The following is a 14,203-nucleotide window of genomic DNA, read 5'->3' as shown; positions in this document are numbered from 1 at the left end:
GAGTGACCCAGACAACAGTCATTCCACATGTGCGCACAGGAGCACTTTACTTGAAGTCGAGAACCCTCGAGCAGTTTCAGCCATTTCACTCAGAAATAGTGGGACCATGAACACATGTCTTGGCAGTTCTGAGTGGTTGTTGAAGAGTGTAAACTATGCAGGCAGGTTGGCTGAACTGAGATCCAATCTCTGCCACTCACTGACTATGTGACTTCAAACAAATGGCTTAACTTCTCTGTGCTTCAGTTCTCATCTACTGAATGAGTATGGCATTATGGCCTCATCCCATAGAATTATCATGAAAAATATGTGAAATGATACATGTAAAGCACTTAAAACCATGTGTGACACATTACTGTATAACTACTAGCTCTTTAAGAGTTAACTATTTTTAATATTTGGGCTCTTGGTAACAATAAATGAGCTATTTCTAAATTGTAAAAGAAAGAAAAATATACACATTATAGTATATAGTCAAGTCGTGCAATTAAGTTAAACATATTTGAATTGTACAAATCTAAATGTAACTCTACAAATACGTCATATGTACCTGTTAAGCCCAAGTCTTAATTGTTTTCCTCTAGTCACTTTCCCATAGTATGTCCAGTTCTTTGCAGCTAAAACTCAGGGTTAGAGACTCCTTGCATCTGTGAGGGCCAGGGCAATGCACTAAATGTTTGTCTGCTTTTGGGGTGCCACTGAATGTGAATTCCTAGAGAATATGGATGATATCAGGCTATCGCTAAACTGGAAGCATTTCTTGGTGGGGTTGGAAATGAGAGAAGGGTTCTCTTTGTTAGCTGAGTTTATTTAACTTTAGCAAATAACAAATATAGACATTGGGAGTGAATGAAGCCCTGAAAGTAGGAGTTGAATAAATTCATGCAAATATTTGTACACATGTTTATTTATGCCCGCAGGAAACAAGCTAAACAAATCCAAGAGCAGCTGAAAGTGCCACAAAATGGTAAAAGCTACAGTCTCAAAGCATCCAGCACAATGGCAAAGTCAGAGAACTTGGTGAAGAGCCATGTCCAGCTACAAAATGTAAGTGACATGTCTACACACCTCCTCCTGCAGCCTACCTCAGTGCTTCCAGTCCAGAGATGTTGGGAATCTGGGATCAGATTTGTATATATTTTTCAGAGCTTTATAGGGTTTCGCTTAAATCGTCTTACAATTCTGGGCTGGGAGGTATGCACACATGCATGTATGTATGCATCAGATAAAAGACAAGTTAAATTTCAGCTCTTGATTACAATCTGTAATATAAACTAATCTCTGGTAAAAATAAGAGCTTCAGTTGTTTGTCCCGTGAACACTTGTCGAATCCTTAGTTTGTGCCAGAAGATGTGACACCAAGGATACAATGTCCCTTGCCATAAGGGAAGTTCTGTGTAGGAAGAAACACAGAAAACCCCAGAATCAGCAGAAGTGAGTTCTGAGATAGTTGTTGTTGCAGCAGAGGTTGGACAAGAGGAAGCCAGTGGGAGGTGGATGGGGGTAGACTTAGGGGCTGCCTCACAACAGAGTCAGGCTCGGACTTGGTTTGGAAGGACGTGAAAAGTTTTATAGAGAGTCAAAGGGCTAAGAGCTAGACACCAGAACATACAGGAAGAATAAAGCCATAGAATCCCAAAAATGCATGTTATGTTCAGAGAACTCTGAGTTAAGGGTGTGAGAAGAATCAAAGATGAGAAGTAGAGTTTCAGAATCAATCCTTCTAATTCCAGGCCTTACAGAGATACCAGAACTTGAAGTTAAATGCAAACTCTTTGCCTCTTACACTTTTTGTAAGGCAGTTTTAATCATTACTGAGCTATATTGCGAAACACTAAATTAAAGACAAGAGAATACTGTGTAATACATAGAGATATATTCTTCTTAGGGTAGCAATTCTTTGACCCCACACAGCATTGCACTTTCAGAATCTGAGGCATAAAACAAAAGAACAAAGGCCACTGCATAAACCTAGCATTTGAGTATAATAGGCAATCATCCAGGACACATTCACACCCCTCCAAATGCTTAAATCACTGAAAATTTATACATCACTGGTGATTCTAAGAAATCATTACCCAAAAAGTCACTGTTATGATATCCATAGCAGATGTACTCAAATGGTTTAACATGGAATTCATAAATCAGAATCTCTTCCCAGCCAAGTTTTGTTAAACTTTTATTCATGGCAATGTGCAGGAATTGTTCACTTCAGAAACACAGCGAATGGTTTTACTATTGATTTCTAATGGATATAATCCCACCACTGTAAAACAACCACAGTGATGGAGGGTTTCATTCCTTAGCAACTGGTTATGTCAAAGATAAACAAAGCCAGACACTAGGTAAAGTGATGAGGATAGATTCTAATCAGCACTATATTAGTGGAATAGTGGAATAGTTGAACTGAACTTCAATTTGTACAGAAGTGGCTGGGCATTTTTTTTTTCTTTTTTGAGACGGAGTCTCTCTCTGTCGCCCAGGCTGGAGTGCAGTGGCGCGATCTCGGCTCACTGCAAGCTCCGCCTCCCGGATTTGTGCCATTCTCCTGCCTCAGCCTCCCGAGTAGCTGAGCCTACAGACGCCCGCCACCATGCCTGGCTAATTTTTTTTTGTATTTTTAGTAGAGACGGGGTTTCACCGAGTTAGCCAGGATGGTCTCGATCTCCTGACCTTGTGATCCACCCGCCTCGGCCTCCCAAAGTGCTGGGATTACAGGTGTGAGCCACTGCGCCCGGCCTTTTTTTTTTTTTTTTTTTTTTTGAGAAATAAAGAAGTGAAATTATATTTGTTTGTAGATGACATGATCTTCTGTGTAGAAAATCCAAAGAGTCAACCAAAATACTGCTGGAATTAATAAACACATTTAGTGGATTTGCAGAATACAATATCAGCACCAAAAATTAGTTGAATTTCCATACATTAACAATAAACAATTTTAAAAGAAAATTAAGAAAACACTTCCATTTGCTAGAGAACTTAAAGTAAGAAATGCTTAGGTATAAACGTAAAAAGGTGAGAAGTTTGTACCTTGAAATCTACAAACTTTGATCAAAATGATTAAAAACATATATAAATAGAGATACAACCCATAATGATGGATTGGAAAAAATAATATTGTTAAATGATTATATAACCCAATGTGGTTTAAATTCAACACAACACCCATAAAAATCCCTATCAGTTTTTGTTAAAGAAACAAATTAATATAAATGCATTGTCTCATTTAGTCCTAACAACAACTAATGTATACCCACAAATGTGCAGAAAATAGAAATGAGGTTTGGAGCTTGAGAAAGTTATGTCTGTCAGACAGCTAGTAAGTAACTGAAAGACAAACCAACATCCTTATAACTCAGTGGTTCTCAACAGAAGGCAATTTGCCCACCATCCCTTGACATTTGGCAAAGTCTGAAAACACTGTGTATTACACGCTGGGAGAAGAACGCTACAGGCATCTAGTGGGTAGCGGTCATTGGCGCTAATGAACATCCTTCAATGCACAATAACCTCCCTCAAGAAGATTATCCTTCCCAAAATGTCAAAAGTGGTAACGAAGTTCACAGTCCGTGCTCAAGTTTCAAATGGGACCATTGGGAAATTCTGAACACCAAGTTCCATCACCAAGCTTCCCACTGCAGGCGTTTATTTCCATTACACAGGGGGTGACAGGTTATTCAGGCATATTTCATCCTTAGAAGAGAAAATTTTCTACTTGCTTACCATATCAGACAAATCTGTCTTTGTTTTATCTTGAAGCTCATGTTAACTACTTGAAATTCTTTGCAAATTGCAGTGTTTAACAAATGAATTGTCTGGCTCTGGCATTCCCTTAAGTTCATTAAACATTCATGGAAATGGGTTTCACTTTATAGTCATCTAACAAGATGCAAAACACCTTGTCAAGTGAAGCAACACGATACTCTGGAAACACTTGACTCCGACGCTGCAGAACTGGAGTAGATTACCCTCCCTGAGAAGCATCTAGTCCCTACCAGTTTTTTAAAAAGCAAATAAAGCATCTGTGAGTAAAGATGAACTCACCTTCTTTGCTGTGTCTCAAGTAAGAAAGAGCTAAGGATAGAATTATAACCTCTAGAACCTTGAAGGCAAAGGAGTGAAACTTCTCAGCCTGGTTTAGGAATCAGAAAATAAAGTCATCAAAAGAGAAAATCTGTTCTCTCTTGAAATCAAGAGAAAACATTCACAACTGAAAAATGAAAGAAGAAAATTATACACCCTTCACACCTTTTTTTTTTTTTTAATCAGTAACCATTTTAAGAAAGATAGGTTTATGGGGGAGGTAACATTAAATGAGAAAGAACTGGAAGATAATACTTGCATACTAAAGAGGAATCATAAGAATTTAATGCCTAGGCCAGGCACAGTGACTCATGACTGTAATCCCAGCACTTTGGGAGGCCAAAGAAATATGCCTGAATAACCTGTCACCCCCTGAGGTCGGGAGTTCAAGACCACCCTGGCCAACATGGTGAAACCCCATCTCTATTAAAAATACAAAAATTAGCCAGGCGTGGTGGTGGGTGCCTGTAATTCCAGCTACTCGGGAGGTTGAGGCAGGAGAATTGCTTGAACCCGGGAGGCAGAGGTTGCAGTGAGCCGAGACCATGCCACTGCACTCCAGCCTGGGTAACAAGAGTGAGACTCAGTCTCTAGAAAAAAAAAAAAAAAAAAGAGTTTAGTGCCTAACAGTCTCAAAAAAAAAAAAGAGTTTAGTGTCTAACAAAGCCTTAAAAATCGGTGAAAAGGCCCTTATTTATCCAGTAATGTTTATTGAACTCTGGTAAAGCCCACACTTCTCTGTGTTGGGTACTGCAGGGATAGCTTTGAACACAAACAGAAATGATTCCTCACCTCAGGATGCTCAAAGGTTAGTGGAGAGAAAAATGTGCAGGCATATAATATCTTTATTATATAGATATATTAAATCAAAGTACCATCAGATAATGGAAAACGACTTCTGAATTTGACTAGAGGAATCTCAAATCTACCTAGAAGAGGTCACATGTGAATTGAGTTGTTGGCCTAAAGGAAAACAAACAAAGAAAACAAAAACTGAGGCAAACTTAATGTAAGTAGAGCATTTATTTTGGCCAGTTTTGAGGGCTGCAACCTGAGAGCATAGACTTAAGGTGCCCTAAATACATGCTCCCATCAGAAGCAGTTACAAGTGGGTTTTTATAGGAAATGAAGACGCAGTTCCCAAATTGTTTATCAAGAATTTGCATTAAAATAGCATAAGCTATTCATTGGCTATCCATGGTTCTTTTCATCACAAATTCCAAAAACATGGAAATAAGTGATGAGGCAGTTAGGAACAAAATGTCTGTAAACAATCACCCCTGGGTTTGGTGGGAGTGACTGACTGTAATCCCACACTCTGTCTCTCCGGGCCTGATAAATTTTGCACACCTCATATAGCTCACACTGCTCTGAGCTATTTTTCTTAGAGTTTTGAGAGTGAATTGAAAATCATGGAATTGTTTGCAGGCAGTAGGTCAGAAGAGGTAATTTTGTTGTAACATTAATTAAAGTTAATTTTAAATAACTTTAAAAATTACTTCTGATTTCTTGTTTTAAATATCAAATTATAACTTATTGATTGAATGTAGATTCATGCATTCATTTGTCTATTTAAATGTAGACTACATAGCCTACTAAGTACCAGACAATACCTATTAAGGAACAGGCATGTGATGAGGACCAAACATGAGAAAGCCACTTCTTTCCAGAAGTTTACTGATTACTGCAAGTGATCGATATAAATCAAATAATCTCACAAATGTGGGCTCTCATCTATGCCAAGGCCTACTGGAAATAGACAACGGTGCTATCAGAGCTTATAGTAGGCAGGTTGGGGAATTAATATCAAAACAAGAATAGCTCAGAGCTCTCTAAAAAGGTGCAGTAGCACAGGAAGAATCCCCCTGGTGAAGTGGTAACTTGCTGGGGAGGAGGTGGGAAGGGGTATTGTGCTGGGCCTAGTGTCTGGAGAGGGTCCCTTGTCATATTATTTTGCTTTAAAGGAAATGTGTGGAGATTGCGATTGTTGAAGTTCTTGCTGCTGTGGTGTCCATGCAAAAATTCTCAACAGCGGTCAAGTAGTTTTTAATTACCTGCATTAGAAATCCCAATGAAATAACTCTCGAAAACATATTGTAACTATCAATTTCCCTGTACTCCGGCTCATAAGTCAGAGTGACACTAAAGAAAATTCTGTCACAGACATATTTAAGCCAAGCAATGCAGAGAGAAAGACATTTAAAACTGCCTAAAAATATCCTCCTCCTGCCTTTATTGCCCAGGATTCCAGACCAAGTGATTATCAGCTCTGTCAACATTGCTGTCCAAAACTGACCCTACTTTCATTTAACCTTCTGACTCCTGCTGTGTGCATGTGGCAGACCTGGAAACAATGCTGTTATTCTACTGCCAACATGTGCCTGCTTCATTTGACCGGCCTATTGATTTTGGTGCACCCCCTACAATGTGCTAGGAGCAAAGCAGGTGGGCGGGCGAGAGGAGATGCCTTCAGCACCTGGGAGCATTTGCACTAGCCGGCACTTTCAGGGGAGCCAGTTGAACGAATGTTTCCCCAGGAAATAACAATATTAACCAGGGCCTATAAAGGAGTTTTTTTTTTTTTTTTTTTTTAAAAAAAAAAAAAAAAACCACTTGGGCTCATGCTGAGAGCACCAGTGAATGAACTGGGGCATCTCCTTATTCACTGCTAACACGATCTTTTGTATATTATACCAAATGAGCTCTTAACCACCTGCACACAATAAAGTCAGGATCTGTGTCAAGGAAATAACATAGAATCAACTGCCAATCTTTGTAACATTGTAGAGGATGCTAATAGGGAGGTCCAGACAGGCAGTTAACCTGAGCACTTACATTTCACTGAAGATACAATCTTAAGAATAAATTTGTCCATACCTCAGCTTGTCTCAGAGATAGAACTGCGTACATTTGGATGGAACCAAAGTAAATATTTTTGGGCTGGGCACTGTGGCTCACACGTATAATCCCAGCACCTTGGAAGGCCAAGGCAGATGGATCACTCGAGGTCAAGAGTTTCAGACCCGCCTGCCCAATATGGTGAAACCTTGACTCTAGTAAAAATCCAAAAATTAGCCAGACATGGTTGTGGGCGCCTGTAATACCAGCTATTCAGGAGGCTGAGACATGAGAATTGCTTGAACCCAGGAGACTGAGGTTGCAGTGAGCCAAGATCAAGACATTGCATTCCAGCCTGGACAACACAGTGAGACTCTGTCTCAAAATACATACACACACACACACACACACACACGTATATATGTATACATATATATAAAGCATATATATACACACACATATATATGCTTTGTAACATTGTAGAGGATGCTAATAGGGAGGTCCAGACAGGCAACTAACCCGAGCACTTAAATTTCACTGAAGATACAATCTTGAGAATAAATTTGTCCAGACCTTATCTTGTCTCAGAGATAGAACTGCATACATTTGGATGGAACCAATCAGGTTGATATTATATATATTACATATAATACATTATATATAGCATAAAATATATATTATATATAATGTATATTATTATATATAATGTGTATTATATAACTATATGACATATAATATATTATATATGTATATATGTGTGTGTATGTGTGTGCATGTGTATATATATATTAGCACAGAGCATAAAATGTCCAAAAGCTATGATTGTGGTCAGTCAAGTTAACTTTCCAGGAGGGTTGGTATAGGTGAACTGTTTTGCTGAGTGGAGTATGCACCTTGAGGGCCTACAGCTGAGCTACTCAGGCAATTAAAGGCAGACTGAATTCTGCCTTTAGTCTCTAAATTCTTTTTGTTTATTTTGATGTGTACTTTTTAAATCATTTATCTTATTTTCTATTTTTTATTTTCTTAAGTAGATCTGATATTTTAGGATAGCTTTCAATTTACAGGAAAGTTTAGCGGATACCACAGCAAGTCTCTATACTCTGTATTCAGTTGTCCCTATTATTAACCTTGTACATTAGTAGGGCACAATTTTGAAATTAATAAACTAATAAGAATGCATTATTATCCGTAACATCCCATATGTTAACAGTCTCACAATTTCTCTAGTTTATTTTGATTTTATGAGTGTTTACCCGATTGCTCCCTCTGTTCCAATCCCAGGTACCACATTACATCTAATGGCCATGTCTCCTTAGGTTCCCCTTACCTGTGACGGTTTGTCGATTTTTTCTTTTTATGATGACCTTGACAGTTTTGATTAGTACTGGTAAAGAATTTTGTACGATGCCCCTCTATTGGAATTTGATTATTTTCTTATGATTATGTGGGGGTTACTGGTTTTCTGTAGAAATTTTAAAAGTGCCATTTTTATTATGTCGTATCAAGGATACACACTACAATATGATTTATTATTATTAACGTTTACCTTATCATCTGTCTGAGGTAATATTAGCCAAGCTTCTCCACTGTAAGGTTACCCTTTTCTTCTCTCTGCTTTTCCATAGAATACTCTTTGGAAGGAAGTGACTATGCATAGCCCACACTTAAGGAGTGGGGAGTTACAGTCTTCTTTCCGTATGGTCAAGTTTCTACATAAGTTATTTGGGATTCTATCACAAAGCGTTTGTCTATTCTCTCCCATTTACTTATTTATTCCATCACATATTTAAATCAGTATAAATAAACTCATGGATACTATTTTATAGTTTGATTTGTAATCCAAGTAGTTAAATACTACGTTACATTGTCATCCATTTTTGCTGGCTTTGGCCATTGATAGGTCTTTCAGCTGGCTCATGTCATTTTGACATTATCCATCAATTCACTGTAGGTTTTCAGGTTTTTTGTTGTTGTTGTTGAGCACTACAAGACACTCCTTCCTTATATTGTACATTTTCTGCCTGAATTCTAGAATCAGCCATTTCTCCATGGAAATAGCTAGTTTCTTTCTTTGCAGAATGTTGCTGGAGACCGGGATTTGGAAGCTAGGTGTGTATGTCTTTGCTTGACCTTCTCAACAGACAGATCAAAGATTTTATATATATATAATCTTATTATATATATCTTATTATATATTATATCTAAGAGATATATCTAATGTATATATTAAATAATATATTAAATATGTCTACTTAAGATTTATTTAAATAATATAATTAAATTATATTATATAATTTAATTATAAATTATATGATTAAATTATATTATATAATTTAATTATAAATTATATAATTAAATTATATTATTTAAATAATATATATTAAATTATATTATTTAACTAATGTATATTAAATTATATTAAATAATATATTAAAATATATATTATACATCTTATATATAAATATATATATTTATATATTAAAGGTTGTATATAGACTAACATAATCTGTAAATTTTTCTGTGTAAGCATCTGTGTCTATATTCTGCTGAACATGTGTCTACATTGATGTCTACCCCCAACTCTAATCCATAACTACATCAATAATTCTACGCTTCTCCCCTTGCTTATTTATAAATTTCCACTCCAGCAGCAAAAAGTCTCCTTCCCACCCTCCATTATTCATTTACTTATTTTTTCGGTTACAGAATACACATACAGCATTCTCACAATGGTTACACCATACCTTTGCACTGTTCAACCTTAACGGCTAGGCGGTGCACTTGGGCGGTACTTTTTTTGCCTTTGTCTGCTAAACACTTGTGACCTTCACAAGTGTTTCTTCACTTTTTGTCCTCTTTTATGTGAGATGGAAAGGTTACAGAGAGCTGGAATTGGGGAAATGCCCTTCTTTCTAGTGAGATAAGACTCTGGTAAAATCTTTTTACTACAAGAGTAGGCAGTTGTTATTGAGAATGCCCTGTGTGCATTTCAAAATGGTTACTTTTCCCCTTCCACTGGCAGAGACACTAGATGATTTTTGTTGCTGTTGGGGTTCTTTCCTGTGAGAACCTGATGTGGTTCCTGGAGGCCAAACTCATGGAAGTATGGACATTCTATCTAAGACTACAGACCCCAACTCTCGTTCCAGTGCCCATACAAATTCCAGCCACCTGTCCAAATTACTTCTTAAACCTTCCTAACAATTTATGGTTCCAGCAGACTCAGTTGCAGAAAAGCTGATCTTAGCCATTATTCTCTGTATTCACCTGTTTCTCCAGATTTAAGGTGGTAGTGTGCCCTGCAACCTCAATTATCCAATGAACGCAAGAAGAGATTTTCAGTTTGTTCATTTATTTTTCTATTGCTAGGATAGGAATAGTGACTTCCAAACTCTTAGCTTGTCAAAACTGAAACCAGAAGCTACCTGAATTCATTTTCAGCCAAAATGTATGAAATATCATTTGGAAGTTGGTCAAAATATTAGACTTTTTATCATGCTTCCACAAGTTTCAAGCAACCTCTGGATAGGAATACCAGCAATTTAAACTTGAATTTCAGGTACAATGTAGTCACTAAAACAAAATGCTGTCAGAGAAAAAAATAAAAAGTTCTAAAATAATAAATTTTGGAAACCTATTTATATTAATGGACCAAAACAATACAAATAAAAACAACTGTTTAATATCACAATAAGTCAAACATTTGAAATAACAGATTTAGGAAATATCTGTCATGAACACTATCAATAAACAGAACAGGTTAAGAGGTTGATTCTATTTATGAGTGTTATCCAGAATTTTGGACAAGGCCCTCTATCTCTCAGATCCCAAGCAGAGACTATGAACTAATGGTACAAAAGATGAATTGGGTTTTTTGACAAGGAAGGAAGGGAGGAAGGGAAGAAGGGAGGGAGGGAGGGAGAGAGGGAGGGAATTACTGATTTTTTAATGATTTGGCAGTTTCTCTAGAAGGTCTGCATGCTCCAGAAATAGTTGGCTGATATTGTCCCCTGGCAGCCTGTATTAGTCTGTTTTCACACTGTTGATAAAGACATAACCGAGACTGTGTGATTTATGAAGAAAAAGAGGTTTAATGGACTCACAGTTTCATATGGCTGGGGAGGCCTCATAATCATGGTGGAAGGCAAAAGGCACCTCTTACATTGCAGCAGACAAGAGAGAAGAGAGAACCAAGTGAAATGGGTTTCCCTTATAAAACCATCAGATCTCATGAGACTTATTCACTACCATGAGAACAGTATGGAGGAAGCTGCCCCTATGATTCAATTATCTCCCACCAGGTCCCTCCCACAACACATGGGAGTTACGGGAGCTACAATTCAAGATGCGATTTGGGTGGGGACGCAGCCAAACCATATCACAGCTCTCTGCAGTTGCTGAACATACTTGCTTTCTTCAGTTTGTCATGGATTTGCCCAGAGCATCTCACTTGTTTTTGTAGCTAGGCCTTCTAGGCACCCAGGTTTTTCTTGTAAACCAATTAATTAGATAAAAAAAGATAACAAATGCTCATATGTCTTTTATAGAGCTTAGAAGTCACACAGATATTCAGGATATCATTGCACTTTAGTAAACATGTCTATTCATCTGACTTTTTCCATGGATACTTTGCAATACACAATCAATAATAAAGCACACATAGAGGTATTTCCATTATGCATTGGATCTTTGTTATTTAAGGTTGTTGAAAACAATCACCTTTTCCAAATTATCTCTGCATCTTCTCTTTTCTCTGTCATTTTACTCTATTTTGCAAAAAAGACTGACCGGGCTTTATAGGTCCACTGTGAAAAATTCAGATTCTGGTTCAAGACATGGTCATTACTGCCACTATGTGGCTTATTTTGGAAGTTATTGAAAAGAAAACTAATTGGAGCTTTTGAACTTAAAGCTGCAAAACCTTGATGTGTTCCCTCGTCTCCATAGCTTATACTCATGGATATACTTTTTACCAAGCACAACACCTAATTAGGCAATTAATAATTTATTTTAATTTTAAAAATCTGCCTCCTAAGTAGTTGCATGAGAAACACACATGCAAATGCACACAGAAAAATATATGTATATGTACATAAAAAAATCTGTATATATATATAAACACCAGGCTAATTGTATATATAATCATAAATATATATACAATCTATTTATATCTATTAATTGCATTTTCCTTATGTACACAAATGGATTTATATGCGTACTTTTTTGCACCTTCCTTTTATTCTTTTCAATGGCTGTGTAGTATTCATTTGTGGACATTTCTACTGTTTTTAATTTTTTTTTACTCTTGTGTTTATTTCCATTTCGTTATGGAAAATTGTACTGCTTATGTACCCAGGAAATTATTATTTTGAACTTTTGCAATTGTGGAAATTTGCATGATAGAATTTCTAAAAGTAGTATTTTGGATCAAAGAGTAAGTATATTTAAAATTTTGAAACATATTGTCAATTCGCTCTTCAAGTTATCACCATGGCTACTTTTCCAGGGCCTTTTCCTTTATCAGATATTCTTGAAATTTAAATTTCTCTATTTATTTTAAAGGCAGAGTTTTGTTATGTTGCCCAGCCTGGAGTGCAATAGCTAATCACATAGCACACTAGAGTCTCTAACTCCTGGGCTCAAATGACCCTCCCACCTCCACTTCCCAAGTAGCTGGGACTACAGCTGTGCACCACTGCACTTAGCTTAATTTTCTCTATTCTGACTACCACCTCTTTATAATGAGTGCAGTTGCACTCTTTGCCATATGTACGTTGCCTGTCTTCATTTTTCTGTGAAATTCTTGTTCATCTGTTGCCTTTAATTTCTTTCCAGTTGATTTCTGTCTTTATATCTTAAGAATCATCTTTAACGTATGAATAGCCAATGTTTCCCCAGGCTTTTACTTATATTTTGATTTACTAATAATCACTTTTGTTACTTAAAATATTTAAATTAGTAGTAAGTCAAATTTTACATATTTTTTTCTTTATGGTCTCTAGGTGTTTTGTCCTGGTAACAAATGTCTTTCTCCCATAAGGTTATGAATACATCTCCCATATAGTTTTATAAAGGTTTTTAATATATTTCCATTAACCAAATAGTTCATTCATATCTTCTTGTGTTAGTCTGTTTGCACTGCTGTAAAGCAATACCGGAGGCTGGGTAATTTATAAAGAGATTTACTTGGCTCACAGTTCTGCAGGCTGTACAAGAAGCATGGTGCCAGCATCTGCTTCTGGTGAGAATTTCAGGAGGCTTTTGCTCATCACGGAAGAGAAAGGGCAGCAGGTGCCACATGGTGAGAGAAAAAAAAGAGAAAGGGGGAAGGGTGCCATGCTCTTTTAAATAACTAGTTCTTCCATTAATTTATAGAATGAGAACTCACTCATTGCTACAGGGAGGACACAAACCATTCATGAGGAATCAACCCCCATGACCCAAACACCCCAAACACCCCAAACACCCCAAACACCTCCCGCCAGGCCTCATCTCCAACACTGGGGATCAAATTTCAACATGACATTCGAAGGGGACAAATATCCAAACTGTATCACTTCTCTTTATCAAAATCTAAAAATATAAATTAAACTAAAATTACACTTTACTGTTATCCATAGTTACATTCCTTGCCACAATTCGTATGTAATTAAGTTATGACAATGTTAATGGTTTATAATTTTTGTGACTAGTTGAGTACAGTGGCACGATCTCAGCTCACTGCAACTTTCATCTCCCGGGTTCAAGCTATTCTCCTGCCTCAGCCTCCTAAGTAGCTGGGATTACAGGTGCACGCCACCATGCCCAGCTAATTTTTGTATTTTTGGTAGAAACAGGGTTTCACCATGTTGGCCAGGCTGGTCTCAAACTCCTGACCTCAGGTGATCTGCCCACCTCAGCTTCCCAAAATGCTGGGATTACAGGCATGAGCCACCGTGCCTGGCCTGAGAAAGCCTTTCATATTAAAGCTATGTTGTTAGGTAGATAAAAATTTATGAATATTTATCACTTGCTAGATTGCTCATTCTATTAATATGAAATATCCATCTTTGTTCCTTTTAAAATGCATTTTATACATAATTATGTTTTACTTGAAATTATTACTGTTAAAAACTTTTCCCCCTATACTTTGCAGAGTATATCCCTACCCATTCTGTCGAGATTTTTCTCTGTTGTTTTTAAATTAGTTATTTCAGAACATAGAAGACTAGATGTTTAAAATCAGTGCGTGAATCTGTCTTTTAATAGTTAAATCTAACCATCCACAGTTTTTATCCTC

General features: G+C 37.0%; 1 protein-coding gene across 18 annotated transcripts in view; it reads left to right on the top strand.

The window, feature by feature from the left end:
* The window catches only part of NRG3 (neuregulin 3), a 1,122,850-nt gene that overhangs the window by 1,091,986 nt on the left and 16,661 nt on the right, over positions 1-14,203 (top strand). For all 18 annotated transcript variants that reach the window (XM_045361990.3, XM_045361994.3, XM_074001660.1 and 15 more), the window contains one exon: positions 921-1,047. In XM_045361990.3, the coding sequence (XP_045217925.2) occupies positions 921-1,047 (127 nt within the window). The remainder of the gene's footprint in view (positions 1-920; positions 1,048-14,203) is intronic.

Source organism: Macaca fascicularis, chromosome 9, assembly GCF_037993035.2.
Source record: "Macaca fascicularis isolate 582-1 chromosome 9, T2T-MFA8v1.1".
Taxonomy (NCBI): Eukaryota; Metazoa; Chordata; class Mammalia; order Primates; family Cercopithecidae; genus Macaca; species Macaca fascicularis.
The sequence above is the reverse complement of the archived record's forward strand: the minus strand, read 5'-3'. Positions and strand labels throughout refer to the sequence as shown.